The following is a 24586-nucleotide window of genomic DNA, read 5'->3' as shown; positions in this document are numbered from 1 at the left end:
TGGCATCTGTTGTCAAAATGGGAAAGCTGTTTTGACTATTTAGTGACAATGTAGAAATTTCTGTCATTTCCTGGTTGCTAAAATTCTACACTTTGCTCAATTTCAGTGTATGTGAGAAAACAAGCACTGAATATTGTAGGGAATCATTGTACCATCTAAATCGCAGTGAAATATATTTTCAATAACTAAAAAAATTTACAGCTGGGGACCAAAAGTAAAAGGCTCAAGCGTGAGTCTCCACCATGTTATGGGGAAATGGGATGTGGGAGAGATTTGTTTTGAATGCAGCCTAGTGCTGTTTCAATTAACCTAGCTTCCACATAGCGGTGAAATTCTGAGATATTCTATGTGTAGCGCCTTTAAAAGGAATTAATATATAGTCAATAATAATAATAATAATAATAATAACTTGCCTCCAATAATATTGTCAACGAAGTAGAAGTGCCATTATGGCTCATTTGAACCAATAGCCCCCTAACTTTTCTGCATATTTCGTTCTTTCCTCACTGACCTTGGAGTAGTGTTTTGTTATTGCGAGGAGCAGTTTACTGCTGCATTTTCAGTAATGTTTTGAAAAGCATCTGCACTTTGCCACTTCCTGATTCCGTGCCCATCTCCTGTGGCAGAAAAATGAGGAAACAGAAGAAAAGCCCATCCTCGCTTTTATTTGCAGTTCACACGGCCGGCGCTCACATGCCAGGTTGTGCACTATGAAGTCACCATGTTGAACACGAGCAGTCACTGTGTTGTCACTTGTTCATGGACCTTATGCGGCTTGGCCATCCTCTTTCATCATTCTAATTACACTGAACAAAAATAAACGCAACATGTAAAGTGTTGGTCCCATGTTTCATGAGCTGAAAAAAAAAAAATCCCAGAAATGTTCCATATGCACAAAAAGCTTATTTCTCTCAAATTGTGTGCACAAATTTGTTTACATCCCTGTTATTGAGCATTTCTCCTTTGCCAAGATAATCCATCCACCTGACAGGTGTGGCATATCAAGAAGCTGATTAAACAACATGATCATTACACAGGTACACCTTGTGCTGGGGCAATAACAATAAAAGGCCACTTTAAAATGTTTAGTACGTCCAACCGGCCTCACAACTGCAGACCACCTGTAACCACGCCTAGCCCAGGACCTCCAAATCCGGCTTCTTCACCTGCGGGATCACCTGAGGGGGTGCTGAGGAGTATTTCTGTCTGTAATAAAGCCGTTTGTGGGGAAAAACTCCTGATTGGCTGGGCCTGGCTCCCCAGTTGGTGGGCCTGGCTGCCAAGTGGGTGTGCCTATGCCCTCCCAGGCCCACCAATGGCTGCACCCCTGCCCAGTCATATGAAATCCATAGATCCAATTTATTTCAATTGACTGTTTTCCTTACAGTTGAAGTCAGTTGAATAATAGTAGAGAGAATTATTTATTTCAGCTTATATTTCGTTCATCACATTTCCAGTGGGTCAGAAGTTTACATGCACTCAATTAGTATTTGGTAGCATTGCCTTTAAACTGTTTAACTTGGGTCAAACGTTTCGGGTAGCCTTCCACAAGCTTCCCACAACAAAAGTTGGGTGAATTTTGGCCCATTCCTCCTGACAGAGCTGGTGTAACTGAGTCAGGTTTGTAGGCCTCCTTGCTTGCGCACGCTTTTTCAGTTCTGACCACAGATTTTCTATAGGATTGAGGTCAGGGCTTTGTGATGGCCACTCTAATACCTTGACTTTGTTGTCCTTAAGCCATTTTGCCACAACCTTGGAAGTATGCTTGGGGTCATTGTCCATTTGGAAGACCCATTTGCGACCAAGCTTTAACTTCCTGACTGATGTCTTGATGTTGCTTCAATATATCCACATAATATTCTTTCCTCATGATGCCATCTATTTTGTGAAGTGTGCCAGTCCCTCCTGCAGCAAAGCACCCCCACATCATGATGCTGCCACCCCCGTGCTTCACGGTTGGGATGGTGTTCTTTGGCTTGCATGGCACCCCCTTTTTCCTCCAAACATAACGATGGTCATTTTGGCCAAACAGTTCTACCAGAGGACATTTCTCAAAAATGTACGATCTTTGTCCCCATGTGCAGTTGCAAACCACAGTCTGGCTTTTTTATGGTGGTTTTGGAGCAGTGGCTTCTTCCTTGCTGAGCGGCCTTTCAGGTTATGTCGATATAGGACTCGTTTTACTGTGGATATAGATACTTTTGTACTTGTTTCCTCCAGCATCTTCACAAGGTCCTTTGCTGTTGTTCTGGGATTGATTTGCACTTTTCGCACCAAAGTACGTTCATCTCTAGGAGACAGAACGCGTCTCCTTCCTGAGCAGTATGACGGCTGCGTGGTCCCATGGTGTTTATACTTGCGTACTATTGTTTGTACAGATGAACGTGGTACCTTCAGGTGTTTGGAAATTGCTCCCAAGGATGAACCAGACTTGTGGAGGTCTACAAATTTTTTTTTTTGAGGTCTTGGCTGGTTTCTTTTGCTTTTCCCATGATGTCAAGCAAAGAGGTACTGAGTTTGAAGGTAGGCCTTGAAATACATCCACAGGTACACCTCCAATTGACTCAAATGATGTCAATTAGCCTATCGTTTTCTGGAATTTTCCAAGCTGTTTAAAGGCACAGTCAACTTAAACTTCTGACCCACTGGAATTGTGATACAGTGAAATAATTTGTCTGTAAACAATTGTTGGAAAAATTACTTGTGTCATGCACACAGATGTCCTAACCGACTTTCCAAAACTATAGGTTGTTAACAAGAAATTTGTGGAGTGGTTGAAAAACTAGTTTTTGACTCCAACCTAAGTGTATGTAAACGTCTGACTTCAACTGTATATGAACTGTAACTCAGTAGTGTTTATATTTTTGTTCAGTGTACTGTACATATTGTTATGGAATGCATAATAACCTCTGACATAGCTACCAATGAGACTGCAGAAAGGTTCTCTTGTTGCATGCTTTGATAAATGCCTCCTCACTGATGTAGTTAATAATCTGTGCCTTTGTGCCCCAGATAACCTGACATTAATTTAATACTAACGGTCCACTGTAATATCATTAACGGTGAAAATGAAATCAAGTTGAAAACACACCATCAAGACTGTCCTTCCCTGACTCTTTTCTGGTCCTGGCACTCACTCACTCACTCACTCACTCACTCACTCACTCACTCACTCACTCACTCACTCACTCACTCACTCACGCAATAGCCATCAGGATTAACACACACAGATCTTACACTCCCTGCACTGGGTGTGACGGGATAGCTTCTCAATCTGTTTATACAAGGTGGTTTAGGGCAGTGTTTCCCAACTCCTCGAGTACCCCCCAGACAAACTCACCTGATTCAACTTATCAACTAATCATCAAGCCCTGAATGAGTTGAATCAGGTGAGTTTGTCCAGGGCTACAACAAAAATGTGTGCTGTTGGGGGGGGGGGTACTCGAGGACTGGAGTTGGGGAAACACTGATTTAGGGAGAGTGGGTTTAACGGGACAGAGACATAGAGGCTGTCAGGGTGGGGTCACTGGAAAGGTACTGGAACCGAGGGGGCTATCGCCTTGCTCTCTCTAACAAATGTATATTTTTATACATCCCCAGTACCAATATATGTATGGTATTTTTGTAGAGTAGGCATATAATATAGGCTACAATCAGTGTTGGCGAAGCTACTGAAATATAGTTAACCAAGCTACCAATTACTTAACACAGGAAGAAGTTAAGCTACACTAAAGCTACCCTAAAGAAAAATATAGTTAACTTAACTCAAGTTACTTTGAAAAAGCAGTTCACTACATCCAAACAACTTCATGATACATTGTCATATCTAAATCAGAAATTTAATAGACTACAAATTGCAAGAACAGATCACTCTGCACTCGGATGTTAACAGTGTGTAATTTAGCCTATTAAACACAAACTGTTTCGAGGGGGAATTAGACGGGGCTTATAGTGAAAAAGAAAGACAATTCTTGCCTACTTCACCATATTTTATGTTTTGCAAAAAAAGTATTGCAGTGCCAGTAGTTAGCTACACCGCTACATGGCAAAAAAGTAATTAACTACTGAAAACACTACCAAGATTTGAATTTAGTTCAACCACCACCAAGCTACTGCAAAATTTAGTTAATTCCCAAACACTGGCTACAATACATGAAAATAGACATGGAAGATGTCTGACTAACATTTTCCAGGTTTTTCTTTGAAACGACCTTGTCCTGTCAAAGCAGAGGGAATACTGTCCAGGCCGCAACCTCGGCCCTGTCCTCACTCTAAACCAATTAGTGAGAATAAAGTGGACAGGCAGCGACCTTGCCTAATCAGACAGTAGATAAGCGCAGGGGTTCAGTAGTAGTTCACTAAGGGTGTTTTCACATAGTCCTCTTTAAAATTACCGTTCTGAGGCCTTGCTTCAGGGGCTCTTTTGAGGGGTCTGAGTTCCTTTGGAGTGTTCACACTGTGCAAAAAAATTAAGCGAACCGCACTGAGTTCACAAACAGTCTGAACGGGACCAAGTGTGAAAACACCCTCCTCAGCCATCCACAAGTGGCTTTGATACCAGTGTTTTTGCATAGCTTCAATCATTTATCTGAAAGGGCACCAGCACCACACTGATTATCTATTTCCAGGAGCAAGTCTAGTCTACCCAACTCTGTCCTGGCCAATATGTTCTTATTTGGTTGCTAGGCATTCCGCTCAATCCCATACCCACCTAGGGCACTATTTTAACAAACCTAACGCAATGTTAAATCTAAGCGCTGGCGGTATTCTGGTGTCAGAATAATCTTTCAATTTTCACAATCAGAATTAGCGGCGGTGGCACGAAACGGCTGGGTTTTGATGAATGAACAAGTTAAAGGTGTGTCGAGGCTTGACTCCTCACTGGCCAATCAGAATGTGCTCCATGGCAAAAAATATTGGTTGCTTCAACTTGTTTTAAATATGCTATGTCTAAATACAGTTATAGAAACTATAATTGCTCCCGTGGGCATATTATTAGGCCTAAAACAATGTAGACTATGGAGTGTTTTACGCACATCCAAACTTTTCACATGAGCTTGAAAAAGATCCAATATAAAGAGAAAGGGGGAATGTCCAGTCTCTGTTACTGCTCCCAAATATACACTAAGTATACAAAACATTAGGAACACCATCTTAATATTGAGTTGCACCCCCTTTTGCCCTCAGAACAGCCTCAATTCTTCGGGTCATGGACTCTACAAGGTGTCAAAAGTATTCCACAGGGAAATAAATAAATATGACTTTGGATGACAACATAATGATGTTTGTTTCCTAAATAAGTGAATCCGCTTCATGTTTTGTTTCTTAGCCATGATACTAACGCTATCACGATACTGGTATCGTCCCTAATAGCCTACCATCTGCGTTAATATGGCCAGTAGCGACTTTGCCACGTGAAAGCTAAACAAACAGGCAAATATAACTGACAAGCGAATTCAGTACCACGGACAGTTATCGGAATTACCACGATTTGACAGTTACGTCCAACAGGAGAAAGTAGAAGATACAATAAGCAGCCTTTTTAAATAACTTGATGTTCCTAAACATGCTTCCTATAGTCACTGACACCTTTCATGCAATGGGCATCGCACATAATGAGTCCAAACTTTTCACAGAAGCTGGACAAAAATAATGTCCAATATAAATAAAAAATGGGGAATGTCTGACTTTTTCTGCTTGTGATATTTTAATAAAACATTGGTGATGTACATAAGGCTACTGTGTGTTCCTCCGCTGGCTAAATCTATTCCATAACCAACTGCGTTAACGCTAAGACCGGCTTTTGGTCGGTCTTAAATATCCCTAGTTGCGCTCAGTGAAATTGGAATATTGGCGCATATTTTTAAGGACACACTTAAAGTATTTCCAACCCTCTCACCTCAGCGCAACAAGCTGATGTTAGACGGGTACAATGCTGAACCTGGCCTAAGGGCTGGAAAATGCCAGCGTGCCAGTTTTTACAAATGAACGTGCATTTGACACTTGTGCCACCTTACCAAAAATAGAGCCCCTAGTATTCCTTTGATACACCAGTGGGCAACAACCTTGTCTGAGTCAAGATCACTTTCTGAATCAAAATGCAAGCCGAGATCTACCGCTCAGATTTTATGTAAGTCTAAGCAACCACCTATTAAAAACAGTTCTGTAGCAATGTGGTTTGTGTAGTAGTCTATAGGCCCAATACATTATCACTGCATATTGGCTATGCTTGAATTGCCCTGCCAATGTTGTTCTTCTCAGACCATTTTGAAATTATATTTCAAAATTGTAGATATGATCACACTGGTAATAGATTATTTGTTGTATTACTTGAGGCACAGCTAAGTGAGCATAATTATTTTTTATTTTTACTGGACTGATGGCCTGTATCTGATGGTCAGTCTTAATAGTGGGAGGGAGCAGCGGTGAGGCTGCCTCTCACCCGACTCACCGTTCCTCCGCTCTCTCTCCCTCCGCTGAGAAAAGGGGACACAGACTTCCAGCTGATGGCGAAACTCAAGTCGCAATGCATTATTTGTGCCTCATGCGCCAATTCATGTTGTTAATCCGATTTCCAGATAAAGTGAAATATTGCTCCATATAAAAGAGACAAGCCGCTAATAATAACAATGCAAGCTTATCGAAACCCTGTAGTACACACGTTGTAGCATGTGTGGAAGTAGGGAGAACACACACTTTATGGCTTAGAAAAGTGCTGAACAAAGTGTTGACAGTACTGAAATAACAACGTAAACATGAGTTTACTCATAAAACAGCAGTGCTTTGCTGTATTCGTTGAGTCTCATGTCATGGTTTAAATTTTTTTTGAAATCTCACAGTATCAACTATGCTGTGCGCTCAAGGCTTCTTTTTACAGTCTATGGCTCGAGGAAACTGCAGACACGGTGATCTGAGCTATCTGATTGGCCAGCGGTAGGCCTGTAGGTGCACTTGATTTGCTCTCTGGGCCTGCCGGGTAGGCGGAGTTCTATCTTCAGACACATTTTAAATGGTTCAAAATCGGAACACTGCCTTCCCGGCGCTAGGGCTGCTGAATCAAGTATACCCTCCGTCAACATCACGAAACAAATCAAAAAAATGGGAACGCAAGTCTTTATCGTTGGTTTTTTTACAGAAATGTTTGGTGATCGACTAGGAATGCCTTGGAGATCGACCAGTTGATCGTGATCGACCGGTTGATGACCACTGGTTTACACGCTTTCAATTGTGAAGTTTAAACATAAGTAGAAAGCTTTGTTACTGTAAATGGGCACATGTGAGTAAGTGCTGTTTATGTTACCACCAACAGGACTAGGTTTGAACATGGCAGTTGTTAGACCCTCAAATGTGTCACCGCTGTTTCTCGGACCACACAACAAGCTTCCACTTGACTTAGGCTATAGTCTACCAATGTTGGCCAAAGTCTTAGCTAGTGCATCCGCCATAAAATTGGCACCCAGACCGCTCCGACATGAAGGGGTTAACAACGCAAGCACTAAACAGGACAGGGCCACTTCCTTTTAAGGACTTTAGTCTGGAGAATGAGATGGGGGGGGGGGAATGTGGAGTGCGGAAGAGCGAGTGTTGGGCATAGTAAATGAGGCAGATTGACAGGGGAGAGGGAAAGCCGGAAAAGACATGGGGAGATAAAAAATAGAATGAATTTCCATTAGTACCACAGTTGAAGAAGAGCTGAAAATTCGGAGTAATCTCTTGTACCCCAGCATGTAGTGGAAATCCAAACTGCCTGTGTGTGGAATGTATGTGTAATGTTCTCTGTCACACTTTAAACTTGTGATGGGTGTGGGAAAAGGAGACACTTGAGTACATGTTTTCCCAGCATTTGGCCTGCCCTAGCAATTTCACTGACGTACCATACCATAAATGCTTTTCCTCTTACTTAAATTTTTTCTTATTACCGCTGACTTTGCTGATAGCTACGTTATTGAGGAAAAATGTACTTACAGTGATATGTGGTTGTCCCACCTAGCTAGCTATCTTAAGATGAATGCACTAACTGTAAGTCACTCTTAGTCTGCTAAATGACTAAAATGTAATCAATTATTTTCAGCACTCCTTGCTTAGCATGGCTCGTTGTGGTGTGTGTGTCCAGGGCCTCTACAATTTGGTACCAAAACAACAATTTATCACCGGCTTTTATGTACAAACTCGGCATCCACAGATGACTCTCACATGACGAGAGGTTTCTAAAGCGGCAGGAAATGCACCGTCTCACTCGCCGTGATCACTTATCTACGCCTCCTCGCCACACCACCATCTTGATGTTCAGGGAAAATGGTGGATTAGACTGTGTGTGTGTGTGACCGGATTTACTCAGCCTAGTGACTAGTCTATACAGTGCTGTCAAAGTGCTGAGCGGTGCTCTTTGGGGAAGGGCCACATTGACTTGTGACGTCTGTAAATGTAAATGCAGCACATTATTGATTGCATGGAGGACTATAGGGGTGAATGAAGAGAACTGCAACGTTCCTTGGCCCATCATCAGGACTGTTTGGAACATGTTTGCATTAAACAGAGATGTGTGTGCGTGTTATGTGAGAAGAAGAACAGCAGTGCTGAAATTGGACAGGACTTGCTGGAAAACGGTGGCAATTGTTACCAAGTAGACTATCCTGGCTAAATAAATACAAATGACAGGCCTATAATCATACAGAGGAAACACACACAGTTGTGCCCTCTTGAGAGAGTCAGTGACTGTATGCATGTGTATAACGTGTATAAAAGAGTAACATAGTGAAGTGAGTTAAGACTAACCTTGGCTTGGTCCTCACTGATCACTGGTTAAGAGGTTGTGTCAAAACAATCAGTTTAGCAGATGTCCAGCATCAGCACAGAGGAGCATTAGCAACAAGCTTGCAGACAGAACAATTTCTGCGTCTGAAACGGCGCCCAATTCACTATGGCTGATTTGGAAACGGGAAAACCATTTCAGACGCAACCAATGGCCCGCCTTCCAGCTCGTCTATTGCTGCTGTGCTGCCGCGTATCTCCGAGGATATATTAATCCATAGGCTATAAGCTACGTAAGGGATAATCAACGAGGGGCTATGTGTTCTCTGGAAAATAGTGCATGATGTGGAAGGTGTATTCCATGACGTGTTAGCAAAGTGGAACTGACCTTCCACAGAGCAGGCATTATTTTCCAGAGAACGCATAGAGCCCTGGAGTTGATTCTCTTTTATACCATGGCTATAAATTAACATATTTTCTGCTAGAAATGTGACAACATCCACCGAAGTAACTAGAAAGTTAGCTACAGTAGTTGCCTTGGTAACCAAACAGACTTGCTAATGTAGCTAACCAAGCCATCATCCTAGTTTGCTATTATGAAAATCGAATTCAACAATGCCAATAGTGTTTTCAATTTGACTTTTGCTTTCAAAGCAGCTAAACAATTTAACATGTAAGAATGAACTTCATAGCCATTGAATTATACTGTGCGTTATAGGGAAATAATGCACGCTTTAGAAGGAGAAACAAGTATTCAACAATGCCATGGAATAAATCTTATTAATGTGGTGGTTCCTGTAGTCATTATACACTTCTCCAGGCATTGTGAGATCTGATAATCTGAGCAGTGTGACAGCCTTCACTACAATAAAGATTATTTGAATGGTGAGTCAGTCGTATACAGCTGTGGCAGTATCTGAGAGAGCGAAAGAGTGGACTCCCAGCCAGTCCCCTCTGTTGTCCTTACTGCTTTCATGGCTGGCTCCGCCCCGGTGGCAAGGTCGGCCATGTTCGTTTGGAGACACGGATGCCCTGTTCCCGCGGCACTCTTAAGCACAACAGTATGCCAACTGAGTGTGTTCTGACTTAACAACCAATCCCCTCCTAGTCTCTTGCCCTACAGCCACACAACAACACTTCCCTTCTTAATGTCCTTGTGTGTTCCTGCTCTGCCCAATAGGGCCCATTGACACTGGTTGCTACCTCACAGCCCTGTCTTTTATAAACAGTCGCTCTGTCTGCGCATATAAGATAATACTCTATCATGTTCATGTGGTGCCAAGAGAAACACTCTTCCAGGCGTTGTGAGATCCTATCATCTGCACAGCGGGGCTGTCAAAGACTGGCAAGAACGCAACCAGTGAGCCCAACCAACCACTGACTCTACCCATGTTTGATGACCATGTCACCCCCCCCCCCCCCCCCCCGTTAGTAGTGTTCCACTCCACATCAACAACAAAGCCACGCCCTCTGAGTCTGTGGTCGCCGAGGAGACACGTGAGGCGCACCGCTCCCTCCCCGGGCTGCTCTTCATGTGACCCAGTGCTTATCAGACAGGCCTTGACTATAACACTGGGTAGAGGGGAGGGAGGGGAGAGAGTACGTGAGAGATAAACAGGGAGGGGAGGAAGAAATGGAGTAAGAGGGAGAGCGAGAGACTGACAGACAATGAGTGGGAGTGGGGATTGAGAGGAGAGAAAGACGGTGAGGGCAACATTAAGGAGGGAGGGGTGAGGGGAGCCTGCTTAACGAACAGCAGGACAGTCAGTTCACAGCCGGTCTGGTCAATATTCACACAGTCCATTATCACCTTTTTGTTTATGCTCTGTACTGAACAGTGAGATGCAACAAACCACTCACACCAATGTTTATTTGTTTGGAAGTGCTCTCTGACTGCTCCCCTCTGCTCTCTCACGTGGGCAGGCTGAGGAGAGCAGTGCCACTTTGATCATCCTCAGCTCTAGCTGCAATTAGCAGGGCCAGCAGACCGTGATAACGTGTAATAGAAATAAATTTAGACGTCAGCCAGCGCAACATATTGTCATGACTTGCCTAATATGAATTGCTCTTTTTCCCTTCATCATTGGGGCAGGGGAGGGGAGGGGGGAGAGATATAGAGGGTTAATCTGGCACTTAGGAAGAGGTAGTTTCAGGAGGGGGGGGGGGGGGGGGGGGGGGGGGGGTTGTTATGGCAATGAGGTCTTCCTTGTATTTTGTTGTCATGGCAACTTCAGGCACTTGATATCCCCCATACGTGACGACAGGCGAGAGCACTTCACACACTCTACTTACAAACCTTGCAGCGCACGCAAACACACGTCCTTGCACAATGGCACACTTAGTCTACACTCATTACCCGTTTCCCAGAAATGCACTTTAGTATAATGATTATCACACCCTGAAACAACCATTATGTTAATATAAATCAATAAACATAATAAAACGATACAGATTGAAAATGCATAAAGTAGCCTGGCACTAGCCTGCTGTTTCACCTTTCCCTCTCACATGATAAATCACTTATTAAAATGTATGCCTGGCCAGCTGATGCCCTTTGTGCCAGATTCTGGCGAAGGCCACACTGGCCATTACTTTATTTAACTAAAGTGAAGTAACAAGTCATCTGTTTTTTTTAAAAAGTTACGTAGTCATGCCTATATTTTCTAAAATCCCATTGTACACACAATTTTCAGTCTGTGCTCAGGGTTTGGTAAGATGAGCTGATCTCTGATCAGTTTTGCCTTTCGGATCACAATTTTAAAAACTTAAAAAACTTTTAAAAACTTGGGCCTGCACTGTTGGCGCTCGTAGCATAAGAATTTCACTGTACCCTGCGATTACATCTGCATGTGACATGGACAAGAGGGGACCTGATCCCAGATCAGCACTCCTACTCTGAGGCCCAGTTGTGTGACTGACTGTCCTAAAGACTGACAGATCTAGGGCAATTAAAGTCCTACTCCAGTCTCCTTTTCACCTTAATTATCACCTGATTTACTTATGGGCAATTCCATGGTAGCAGAGTGACGCTGACTCCGATTTTTCACTTAAAAATGTATGCCAAACGACCAATGATTGCATAGTTAAACAAACTCTATGCACAAGGATGACTTTTAAAAAATGTGCAGATGCAAAGTTTGGTAACAGAATGACAGCACAAACAGTCATTCTGTTACCAAACTTTGCATCTGCACTGTTCTTCAAGTAAATGTGTTTGTAAAATATTCTGTGGAAATTGTTATTGTGTGGTTTGTTTTAACTTTGCAATCATTGGTTTTTGTTTGACATACATTTTAAAGTGAAAAATCAGCGTCTCAGCATCACCCTGTTACCGTGGAATTACCCATAACAAAAGGCACATCTCAGTCGGTGTTCCAGGGATCCTCATGGGGAGGGGAGGAAATGAACTAGCCACTGTGGCAGGTAGATTAAAAAAAATTAACTAAAAAACTTTTTCGCCATAATTACACCAAACAAATCGCTAACGGATGAGCATGCTTTGTAATGTTTCTAAAACAAGAAATGTATTGCTATTAAGAAGAAGTAATGTGGTATATTGCTCAATTTCATTTTTGTGACCTGAGTCTTTTAACCAATGTTTGTTCAAATAAATAATTTAGATACAATAGTCAAAACAGATAAACAGTTCTACAAATGAACATCAAGAATCGACGAAGTGCCTACCCTCCCACAAAATGCTGAGTAATATACAGCTAGACTATGTATTATTACAGTTCAGGGCTCTACTCTGATTTGTCTTTTACAAGGAGTACATTAGTTGACATTTTAGGAGCACACATACATTTAGGAGCACAATGGAAGTATTTGGGTGTGTTTTAATGAGGACAAATGACTAAAAGTTAATGAATAAAAGGTTTGTGGAGTGTTCCATGCTCAATCAACCACAATGTACCCCCAGATATTTGAGTCATTAGGTGAGACGATGTTTAAATGCACCTTTAAGGGGCGGGCCGTTACCGTGGGAACAGGGCACTCTGTGTCTGTCAGAGGATCACAGCAGACTGTTGCAGAAAACGTAAAGTAATATTGAAAAACAATCTAGCGTGTGAACAAAACAATGTAACTAGCCAAGAAACACATGGACAAACTTTAGTAGCCTTTTGGGTCAATTCGACCAATGTGAGCTTTGGAATTTTTTTTTTTTATGTTCCCAAATGCTCAGTGACCACCTGCCAACGTGGCTGGTGAAATATATTCTTACCCGCCAATGCCAAAATCTACCCACATTTTCCGGGTGTTAACCCTGGGGGTGGGCCTTTCCTCTTTTGTTCTCTATTGCTCCTCTATTGTTCCCACAAGCAAGGGGGGAGACCGATGATATCAGTGGGCACCATCACACCAACTCTTTAAATGGCCTACTCCTTGAAGTTTGAAGTTGTCAAAAAAAACAACTTTTTTTTACCCTTAAAGATGCTCTCCAGGATCTTAAGCACAGCAAATGTGCTTAAATTGGATTCGTAACATATCATCCGAATTGCAAAAAATAAATTGCGGGACGTAACATCATACGAAATGGATGACGTAGTACACAATTTGACTTAGTACACAAAAAAACAGGGACCACTTTTGGATCGTGAGCACCACTTTCAAAACTACTGGCTGAAATTATACAAAAGTTTAAGAGTGCATCTTTAAGAGTGTGTACATTGCTGTTTTTATACTTGCGACGTTGCTTTTCAAAAATAGCTGGAAGACGTCTTTAAGCTGTAGGCCTTGGACCCTAGGGAATAAACTATGAAGTGTGTCCCAATGAGGGAGAGAAAGGGATAGGTGAGGGGGTTGAAATGTGTGCCTCTCCCTCGGGCCTGCGTTCACATGGCCCAGTTAAAGGTTGCTGACAGCTTGGTAATAGAGTGTGAAGGGAGACAGAGTGATGGAAACCCAAGGCTGTGGTATTGACACTGTCCTGTCATTGCCACCCCCCTCACGGACCCCACAGAACACACACACACACACAGTACACACACTCGCATCACAGGCCTCTATCTCTATCTACAGTAGCTTTCCTCCCTTCACTCATTAAACATTAATATTCACAACCGGAGTACACTGGATACATATTCATGATCAACACTGGCCTTCCAGGCAACCCATGTTCCGCTGTTTGTCGACCCTACTGTCACAGCCCTAAGAGTCTGCATCTAAGACACCCACGCAACAGGCTGTGCGTTGGGAATTTGGGAAATGTGTGGGTTTGGTGGTGTGCTTTTTTTATTTTGTGTGATATATTTTGTCTGGCTTTATAGCAGTGTAGAGTGTGGATACATAAACGTGTGTGTGTGTGTCGGTCAGGTCTCCTTTCATGTGTTTGAGATGTTTCTCTCTGCCGGTTCGAGAGCGCTATGCTAGGTCGTAACCACAGGCTCTACAGTTGCAGCGACGTGTGAACTGTGAACAGGAGAGAATGCTCACTACTAACTTCTCTCTCTCTCTCTCTCTCTCTCCCCCCCCCCCCCCCCCCTCCCTCCCTCCAGCCCCTCCTCCCAGCAGATACAACCGCAGAGTGTCAGGTGAGTTCTGTTTGACGTCACTACTCCCTAATGTAATCTGCAGCAGTGACGTTTTGCATGTTAAGTGGGTGTAGCCGGAGATCTTTGCTCTGGTGCAATCTTACCGGCCCTCCTTATGCCTCCTTTGGTGTTGACACTAAGTCACTACTGGTTGTCTTAGTGCATCACTGTATGCTGATAACTACTCAGGGTGCGTCACACTGGTATTAGTCCCCTGAAGTGTGCTTTACAATGTGTTCACTCGTTGTGACTAGCACTATGACTCTTTAGGTGAATTGATTCTGGTCCCAATATGTGTGTTACAGTATAACACCACCCCCACCCCCAGTCTTTGTTACAATGTAAGTGTTACAGTAATATTGTTCCCCCAGTATGTGTTACACTCCCCCCTCCAGCATTGTGTTACAATTTAAGTGTTCCCCACTAGTGTGCGCGGAGGCCTTTAACCCAGACGACGATGACGAGGTGGAGGAGCCGAGGGTGGTGCATCCCAAAACAGACGAGCAGCGCTGTCGACTGCAGGACGCCTGCAAAGATATTCTACTGTTCAAGACCCTGGAACAGGTACGAAGACAGACACGCCGTAACCACAGTGACGGGAAACCCCTTCACATTATTCGAGGTTATAATGAGCCACACAGTCATATGCGCTTCTGTTCTAATAGGTTGTAGTTCACATCAGCACATTCACCACCTAATAGAACACTCATTAAATTCAAAAGTATTGCAATGAGTCGTTCAGTCTTTTGGAATAAATGGTTACTGCTCCCATCTATATATCCTAGTATTTAGTTTGTTTATTTCCTGGTACACTCAGTAACACACATTAATACACAAGCTGCCAGACGGGCACAACTCACACCTTCTATCATTAACCCCCTAGAGTCGATGTCCACGGAAATCTAATTAGCATAATAGAAAAATCAGCATCAAAATCCGTCAGTTTAAGCTAGAGATACAGTATCTGATTTTTATGCATGGGCTGCGACTCAATCCACCGCATCCGCCGATGTCTCACCTGCGCTGAAAGGTGGCAGAGCTAGAGCGGTGTTTGTCAGACCATGAGACATCCCGGAAATCGGTCTTCTCACGTCTGTAGCGGCCAAACGGTTTGGCCTACAAACTATTATGACCCCTCTATGGAAAGATGAGACTCCCACGGACACGATGGTGTTCTCCGTTTCGCACTACGCCCCCCCCACAAGCTTACTCTATGGAAAGCCGAGTCTCTCATGAACACATACGCGTCGGTTGTTTTGCTAGTCTGAAGGTAGCTGGGTACCAGTTTTTCAAATTTATAGAAGTATATATGGAGATAGTTTAGTGCCTAAAATAAGGGGTTAAAAACATCAACAACACTCAGTGGTCCTGTTCTGTGAGATTGTGTGGCCTGGCACTTCGCGGCTGAGCCGTTGTTCCTAGACACAATAACAGCACTTACAGTGGACCGGGGCAGTTCTAGCAGGGCAGAAATTTGACGAACTGACTTGTTGGAAAGGTGGCATCCTATGACGTTGCCACGTTGAAAGTCACTGAGCTCTTCAGTAAGGCCATTCTACTGTGAATGTTTGTCTATGGAGATTGCATGGCTGTGTGCTCGATTTTCAAATAGCCGAATCCACTCATTTGAAGGGGTGTCCACATACCTTTTTATATATAGTGTATATTACTTATATAGGTCTATCTCATTAGTATCTTATTAATCATTTTAGCCAATGTTGGAATGATGCATTTCATTGTTTTGCTTACTTTGTGTATTATAATTAGCTCATGTGCTTTTCTCCACGAGGAGAAATATAATATTATTTGGTCTGTAACCATGTTTGCCAGTCAGTCTCTTCCCATTCAAACATTTTTTTTAAACAAAAGGTTCAGGAAAACACCAATGTAATTCCAGTTGATACTGCGAGGGTTGTTTTGTTTGTCCAATGCGCTCTCTGTGCGTCGGTATATTGTCTATAAATGTGGATCCTCGTGATTGTGTTTTCCTTACTTTTTAGAACACGTAGGCCTAATAAAATACTTCAAATGGTAGGCTAACTGCGTTCCTCTCTCTCTCTCTCGCGCTCTCAATTTTCAATTAAATTCAGTGGACTTTATTGACATGGAAAGTTAAATTACTTACATTGTCAAAGTATACATATAACAAAAAATGGTAGGACCAACAGCAATAAGGCATCAATAATAGTAGTTGTGGAAATGTGATTACCATTAACAGCAACTACAACAACAATATTAATGAGAATAACAATACATTAAAGCAATAGTAGTAGACCAGTCTCAACATGACTGAGAAGCCACATGACATGATATGAAAGCCAAAACAAAACAAAATGGGAAATATTATTGACATCACATTGCACTTTTCACTGGCTGTCCCTCAGGTTGTGGCAGGAGGACACATATTTGGCTTTTCACCCAATAAATATTATATTTTTTCTTCGACTTTTATAGTTTCAATTTCTATGTACTGAATTATAATTTTGGGAAATAAAGATTCTCTTAGGTCGGAGTATTTATCACAGTGTAATAGGAAATGCAGCTCTGTCTCTACCGCTCCCCTGGAGCAGGGTGAGCACAGCATGTCCTCTCTGGGCAGCCAGGTTTGCCTGTGACGACCGCTCTCTATAGCCAGACTGTGCTCACTGATTCTGTACCTAGTCAGTGTTTTCCTCCGTTTTCTATCAGTGGTCAGATAGTCTGCCACCATGTACTGTCTGTTTTAGAGCCAAATAGCATTGAAGTTTACTTTGATTTTTTTGTTGTCTTTCCAGTAGGTGATATATTTTTGTTGTTGTTGCTTTGTGATGATTTGGTTGGGCCAGATTTTCTGAGTGCTGTGTCTCTCTCTTTGTGTGTGGTGACTTAAAGAAGAGTAAAGTTAAGGGCTCAACATCTTGCTGAATTTATCTGAACTAACGTCTACCTGAATTTCTGTCGCTGTCCATTTTGAAAGTGCTGAACGAATAGGCCTACCTCGTCGTAGCTCGTTTGCATTCCATAAATGTAATAATGTTTGTGTATGGTTCAAAGGTCAAAACTCATGTCGGCATTCGTTATTATTGAAGGAGAATGTGGTTCTTATCGAGTTACTCAAATCCACAAGGAGTCAGAAACCGTATGTCAGCCGTATCAGCTGTGGTTTTTAAAAAGGCAGTAAATGAGGCTAAAAGAACAGTTTCGCTGCCAGACGAGGCCCTGGTGATAACCAAGTATAGCGGTGGTAAGGATTCACTCCATGGTGCTGAAAGGAAAGCTCCGCTGTTGGGACAGCTTTATGTAGGCCCTAACAGTTTGTGGGCTCCGTTTGTCACTGTTATAGTGCAATTAATGTATTGCTTAGTGTTGTGTTGTCTAGTGGCTTTGCTGGCATGCATCTAAAAAAAATTGGGTGAGTAAGGCCAAATTCTATGTTTCATCAAATATATATATATATATATATTCTGGGGGGGGGGATACCTTAAGGAGGCCTAAAACTCAAAATCAAATGGCTAAATGATCCTTGGTATGACAATCTTAAAACAATTCCATATTGTAGAACCCACAAATGCGAGTGAAATGCTCGCACTGTGGAGCCCTGACCACCTGCCAACGTGGCTGGTGAAATAGACATCTACACGCCAATGCCAAAATCTACCTGCATTTGGCAGGTGGCGGATGTTAATCACCCCCTCCTCTCCTGCCTGCCCTGCCCTCCCCTCTCCCCCTCACAGGAGCAGTTCTCAGAAGTCCTGGACGCCATGTTTGAACTGCGCGTCCAGCCCCAGGAGCATGTCATCGACCAGGGAGACGACGGAGACAACTTCTACGTTATCGAGAGGTGGGTGTGGTGTGCGTGTGCGCAGTTACTCAGGAATCCTAACAATCTAGGTATTCACTAGAAAGCAGCATTCATAACAAACACACCATCACTAGTCTTCCAACAAGCCCCCCTTGTGCCTGATCCTCTGGGCCTATTTTTTTTATTTATTTTTTTCACCTTTATTTAACCAGGTAAGCCAGTTGAGAACAAGTTCTCATTTACAACTGCGACCTGGCCAAGATAAAGCAAAGCAGTGCGATTAAAAACAACAACACAGAGTTACATATGGGGTAAAACATAAAGTCAAAAATACAACAGAAAATATATATACAGTGTGTTCAAATGTAGCAAGTTATGGAGGTAAGGCAATAAATAGGCCATAGTGCAAAATAATTACAATTAGTATTAACACTGGAATGATAGATGTGGGGTGCAAATGAGCAAAATAAATAACAATATGAGGATGAGGTAGTTGGGTGGGCTAATTTCAGATGGGCTATGTACAGGTGCAGTGATCGGTAAGGTGCTCTGACAACTGATGCTTAAAGTTAGTGAGGGAGATAAGAGTCTCCAGCTTCAGAGATTTTTGCAATTCTTTCCAGTCATTGGCAGCAGAGAACTGGAAGGAATGGCGGCCAAGGGAGGTGTTGGCTTTGGGGATGACCAGTGAGATATGCTCCATGGCTGTGTCCCAAATGGCACCCTTTTCCCTATATATAGTGCACTACTTTTGACCAGAGCCCTATGGTCAAATGAAGTGCACTACATAGGGAATAGGGTGCCATTTGGGACATGGGCTATGAGTGGGCTTATTCTCTCTGCACCTTAAGCTTCCTCCTCCGTCATGCTAGTGCCTCAGCCTGGGAGGCTTAGGGCTAGATGCACGTCATAAGCATGTTAAACCTATTCCCTCCCTACGCTCTGCCTTGCAAAGCATCATGGGAAACCTACATAGCCATGTGATCATCATACTAATCCGCCCAAACAAAGTTAATGCTCCACCGGCGACCACAAAGTAAATTCCCAGAACTGAACTCGTAGTACCCTTAGTCCCCCCTCCCCCCTGGTTGGTCAATCCCAAGAGTGGAGCCTAATACTGGTCTTAAAAAAACAATTAACTGCGTACTGCATGCAGCTCCAAGCTACAGATTAGAGATTTAGATCAGTGATCAACTTTATTGTAGATGAAGAATAGTATGCATGGCTTCCAAATATCTCATATGTAGTTGCTATACTCAATATAGTTTGAGTTCTCAAATATTATTAGACAATTTTTGTCTCTCTCTACTCTATCTCCCCCCCACCCCTCCTCTCTCGCTCTCTCTCTCACTCTCTCTCTCCTCCTCTTCTTCTTCCAGAGGAATCTATGACATAGTGGTGCTGATTGATGGCGTAGGGAAGTGTGTGGGCCAGTATGATAACAAAGGCAGCTTCGGGGAGTTGGCGCTGATGTACAACACCCCCCGCGCTGCCACTATCATCGCCACCCAGGAGGGGGCGCTCTGGGGCCTGGTGAGAGACACACACACACACACACAATGTCCTGACCCTTGACCTCTAGTTCATGCTGCTGTGCCCAGCCACAGCACCTCCCTGTGGACAGAGAATAATAACACAGTGGACATATATTAGAGATGCAAAATTTACTGTTTTGTTCTGTTTTTAAAGACCCATTCCAGCTATTTTTGAACTTTTCCTGTTGAATAACGATATTCCAAGTATAAATACAGTAAAGTACACACACAAAACAATATATTTTGAGCAAAATAGTGTTTCTAGATTCAAGGAGTTGACAGTTCAAGTAGTTGGTCTGATGGGTCCACTCTGTCATAGGCCTCCCCCTTGCTTGCGGGAACATTAGAGGACAAAAGAGGAAAGGCCCATCCCCTTACTTGTGCCATGTCATGAGAACCACTGCACCAGCTACTGAAATGCACCTTTTGTTAAAGGCCCAGTGCAGTCAAACATGTGATTTTCCTGTGTTTTACATATATTTCCACACTGTGAAATTGTGAAAATTATTAGAATGCCCTTTTAGTGTAAGAGCTGTTTGAAAAGACCGCCTGACATTTCAGCCTCTTTTAGTGGGATGGTTGTGGCTTGCCTGGTGACATCACCAGGCAGTAAATTAGTTAACAGACCAATAAGAAAGAGTTCCAAACCTCTCGGCCAATAACAGCTAGTTTTCCGTTTTCCCTCCCCACTCAGACGACTCCCAAACAGTCCTAGCAAAATTCTTGCTTATGAAATTGCTCTTTGCTAAGAAGCAATTTTTGTTTATTTTGGACCATTTTAATTGAAAATAATCATAGTAAGGTACTTAATTGTTACCCAGAAATGATTTGCTATTGAGATAAAAATAAATAACCCTGCATTGGACCTTTTTAAGTAATCGGGTGATAAATTAGGTGCTAGGGAGGCTGGAGTGGGTCTTTTTAATGTGTAGTAGATATATCTTAGATTTTGTGCTTTGAGATTTATTTGTGCTTTAAGACTTTTTATGTAATGAAAAGTGCTATAAAAGTTGATTCAATTATTCATTATTTATATTATTAGATCATAATTGTAGATATTATAGAAGATTAGTAGATATTACGGTAGATATATCCATACCTTTCCCCCACTAGATATGTCAAACATGAGATGGAAATAGCCTGTCTGTGTGTGTAGCCTGTGTCGGTGCGATTGAGTGTCCTCTTGCCTGTCTGTGTGACCGTGACCGATGCTGTCTGTGACACTACCAGGACCGGGCCACTTTCCGTAGGCTCATTGTGAAGAACAATGCCAAGAAGAGGAGGCTGTACGAGCAATTTGTGGAGTCTGTGCCTCTACTGAAGTCTCTGGAGGTGAGGAGGGGAAGATGGATGGAGGTGAAAAATGTAGCACTGATATTAATTTGATATGAATTTGCTTTTCCTTATCAAACATCTTTACCTCTCTTAGTTATCTGAGAGGATGAAAATTGTGGATGTATTAGGAATGAAGACGTTTTCCGATGGAGAACGCATCATCATGCAGGTAGGACTTTCTCCGTTGTTAACATAATGAAGGTTGTTTTGGCCTTACTGTAAAGCTGACTGGTAATGATGACCATGAAGAGTTGTAACTGTTCCTGTTGGTTTGGGTTGATTTTTAGGGGGACAGGGCAGATTGTTTCTACATTGTGGAGTCCGGAGAAGTGAAGATTATGATGAAGAGCAAAGTAAGTCTACTTCCTTCTTTTCTCATCCTCCTCTCATTTCTGTCTGTGCCTCATCACCAGATAATGTTCAAAAATGGCTTTATTTTATGTTCAAGTCACCCTGTTTTTGTTTCTCTCCTTTTTTCTCATATGTACGTCATAACAAACCTGCACCCAAAGACAAAGATGGTATGACTAATAATATGAATTGTAGTAAAATTATTAATATGAATAATAATATAAGTTGAGCACAGCGATCCTTTTGAAAAAATCTGAAAACAATTGTGATTCGAATCAGAATATTTGTCAATCACAATCCGCAAAATGTTATTTCAATGTTTTAGCTAGCTAAGTAGCTATGGTTCCTAACGTTAGCTAGCGCTAGTTGGCTGTACCTGTGCCCAAAACTCCTTCTCATCCTAATAGCTTCTCCATCTGATAACTTCTTAGTAAATGGTGAGCCAACCATTTGTTTCCACCACTTTTATATAAGACAGAACGGTGCAAGACAGAAGGTTTCCAGATCCTTTCTACCTTCTGCTATGAGTCTTTTTAATCTTAACATTTAGTTTTCATAACGCATTGATGTGCTGCTTTTAGTGTCTGCATGTCCTTTATTGTCTATTTATTGGTGTTGTATGTATTAGCTGGTGCAGTCAAATTTCCCCTTTGGGAATCAATAAAGTGAGTTTTCTCATGGCTCTGTCCAGACTTGGGTTCAAATACTATTAAGGGTATTTCAATTACTTTCTAAGACTTTTTGAAAGTAAGTATTTTCATATTTCTTCTATGATATTTAGTTTTATATTTTTTCTACAAGCATCTGGATATTGGAATTCTATTTGAAAGTACACTTGGAAAGTATTGGCATGTATTTGAAAATACTCAAATACACAGACAAGTGTGCTTTCAAATACATATATTTAAATACACCATGCATTTAAACTTTACATTTATTTTGAAAAAAAAAGTGTTAAATACTTTCAGCTATTTATAGTAAGTGATTTGAAAATACTTTCAGCTATTTATAGGAAGTTATTTGAAAATACTTTCTTAAAATAGAAGTAGCTGATTTGGCCACATTATTTGAAAATACTCAAATACATAGAAAATAAGTATTTAAATTACAAATACCCATGTATTTGAACCCAGGTCTGGCTCTGTCTTGTCCCGCTGCAGCAGACATGGCCTATAGCCTAGTGAACAACACGTTTGGGCTTCCTTGGCACTCCGTGGCTCGTGCTCCATGCTAAAACATAATTTTTTGAATATTCGAATCGGCAACCAAAGATTTGAATCCGCTACAAATTATTCAAATCAGAGTAAACAAATTGAATCCCCTCTCCCCCAGACAAAGGCGAACCAAGAGGATAATGTGGAGGTTGAGATCACCCGCTGTAGCAGGGGTCAGTACTTTGGGGAGCTGGCCCTGGTCACCAACAAGCCCCGCGCTGCATCAGTGTACGCTGTGGGAGAGGTCAAGTGCTTGGGTAAGGCCCCTCCATACATTTACAGATATTTGTGTGTGTGTGCGTGTAAGCGTGTGTGGGTACACGTGTGTTTGTGTTTAATTTGACACAGACACACGCATGGGTGGGTGTCCATCTGCGTGACAGATAGATATTTTATATTTGTTGTGTCTCCCTGAATCTCTTAATGGTAGATTACTAGCTAGTAAGTGTTCTAGAGGAGTATCTCCCCCCTAAACGCATAGATGCAAAGCTGTTCCCTCAGACATACTAGTGAAAGGGTTAAGCTCTCTTATGACTTCAAAAGTGTTTGAACTTCTCACAATTCTCCAGGTGTATGGTTAGGGTACCAAAATTGTCATATGAAAGAAGTAGAAATACTTTAGCAACCTTTTAGCATGCTCCGCTATAGTTTTATTGAAATGTTTCGACTGAAAGGTCTGTGGTGATTAAGCTAAGCATAGCAAAGAACAGTCAGAAATAAACTATACAGGAGCATAGGCTACAACAGGGTGATATTCATTAGTGCACACCGTAGCGAAACTTTTTGCAATGGAACACGAAAACAAGTTCAGGTAGTTCCTCCCCGTTTTGGCCTGTTTGCTTCCGTTTTGTTCTTAGTGAATATGACCCATGTCTCCATCTCTGTTGTGCAGCTGTGTGAGTGATGTGTCTCTGTGTTTTTCAGTAATAGACATTCAGGCGTTTGAGCGTCTGCTGGGTTCCTGTAAGGAGATCATGAAGAGGAACATCACCCACTATGAGGAGCAGCTGGTAGCTCTGTTTGGCTCCAGCATGGACCTGAGAGACTGACCACCCTTCTCCGTGCCTTACACACAAACGCAGATTTGCATTCATTAACAGATACATAGACATTCAGACACACCCACTTACATAGTATAAGTACACCCTGACACACAGAATTTCTAGCTGAACACTCATAGGTGTACACACACTTTCTACTCACCCCTAAATATCACACAGACACTCTTGCAGTTGCTTGAACCTGCTTCAGGCTCTCTGTATGAATTGAAAAAGCAACGTCCCTGCTGCTACGACCCTGACACCGCCACAGCACAGCAAGGACATACAACACACACACACACACACACACACACACACTCATTCGCTCTCCCAGACATGCAGGCTTGTCCTTTCTCTCTCACACATGCACACACACACCAACAAACCTCAACCAAGGACACATGCACACACATAGTTACCACCCACACTTGAAAAAACAGACACCTGGTGAAAAAGAAAATAAATGTAAAAATAGCAAAATAAAAAGTTACAAATGCACACAAAAAATGAAAAAGTTTAAAGATACGTTTTAGAAACATTTTATGAAGATAAACAGAAGCTTTGATAAAATATGATTTAAGTAAAGTGTTTCCTCATTGGGATTGAGTCCTTTCTGAAAGCTCTCCTACTGTTGTTGATTGATTCAGTTAGTGCCGGTGATTACCACAGAAGACCCTAAATTTCAGGGCTATTGTTATCATTAATCCACACATGTTGTATTGATTAATGTATTATTATATATTCATTATTTTGTTTTACTTTGACGAATTCAGATAAAACACCATCTCCGACAATGTAAAACAAAAATATTGTGCTTATTTCTCCTTGATCATCCTGAATGAGTTGTCCTGGATAAGAATAAAGCAAACATTTTATTATATTGCTGTGTCAGTGTGTTGGTGGTATTGGGGATCTATGGTTTTGAGGGATAGTTGGATTCTGAAGGAAGTGTTTCTTTACTGGCTTTCCAGCTCTTCCCATTCTCTATCCCTGACTAAAGATGGAAAATATACATGTAATACATGTTATGGTTTCCTGATTATGGAAT

At 42.1% G+C, this 24586-nt stretch overlaps 1 protein-coding gene across 1 annotated transcript in view; it reads left to right on the top strand.

Moving 5' to 3' along the window:
• Nucleotides 1-24418, top strand: part of LOC311147777 (cAMP-dependent protein kinase type II-alpha regulatory subunit-like) — a 32300-nt gene extending 7882 nt beyond the window's left edge. Inside the window, exons 2-10 of the mRNA XM_084184554.1 lie at nucleotides 14247-14282; nucleotides 14710-14846; nucleotides 17996-18102; nucleotides 19443-19596; nucleotides 20829-20930; nucleotides 21028-21102; nucleotides 21221-21286; nucleotides 22617-22755; nucleotides 23423-24418. Coding sequence (XP_084040680.1) covers nucleotides 14247-14282; nucleotides 14710-14846; nucleotides 17996-18102; nucleotides 19443-19596; nucleotides 20829-20930; nucleotides 21028-21102; nucleotides 21221-21286; nucleotides 22617-22755; nucleotides 23423-23547 — 941 coding nt within the window. The 3' untranslated portion in view covers nucleotides 23548-24418. The remainder of the gene's footprint in view (nucleotides 1-14246; nucleotides 14283-14709; nucleotides 14847-17995; nucleotides 18103-19442; nucleotides 19597-20828; nucleotides 20931-21027; nucleotides 21103-21220; nucleotides 21287-22616; nucleotides 22756-23422) is intronic.
• Nucleotides 24419-24586: the final 168 nt, after the last annotated feature.

The sequence above is a fragment of the Coregonus lavaretus genome (assembly GCF_964263955.1).
Source record: "Coregonus lavaretus genome assembly, chromosome: 20".
In the NCBI taxonomy this organism is placed as follows: domain Eukaryota; kingdom Metazoa; phylum Chordata; class Actinopteri; order Salmoniformes; family Salmonidae; genus Coregonus; species Coregonus lavaretus.
Note: the sequence above shows the minus strand (reverse complement) of the source record. Positions and strands in the feature narration are given on the sequence as shown.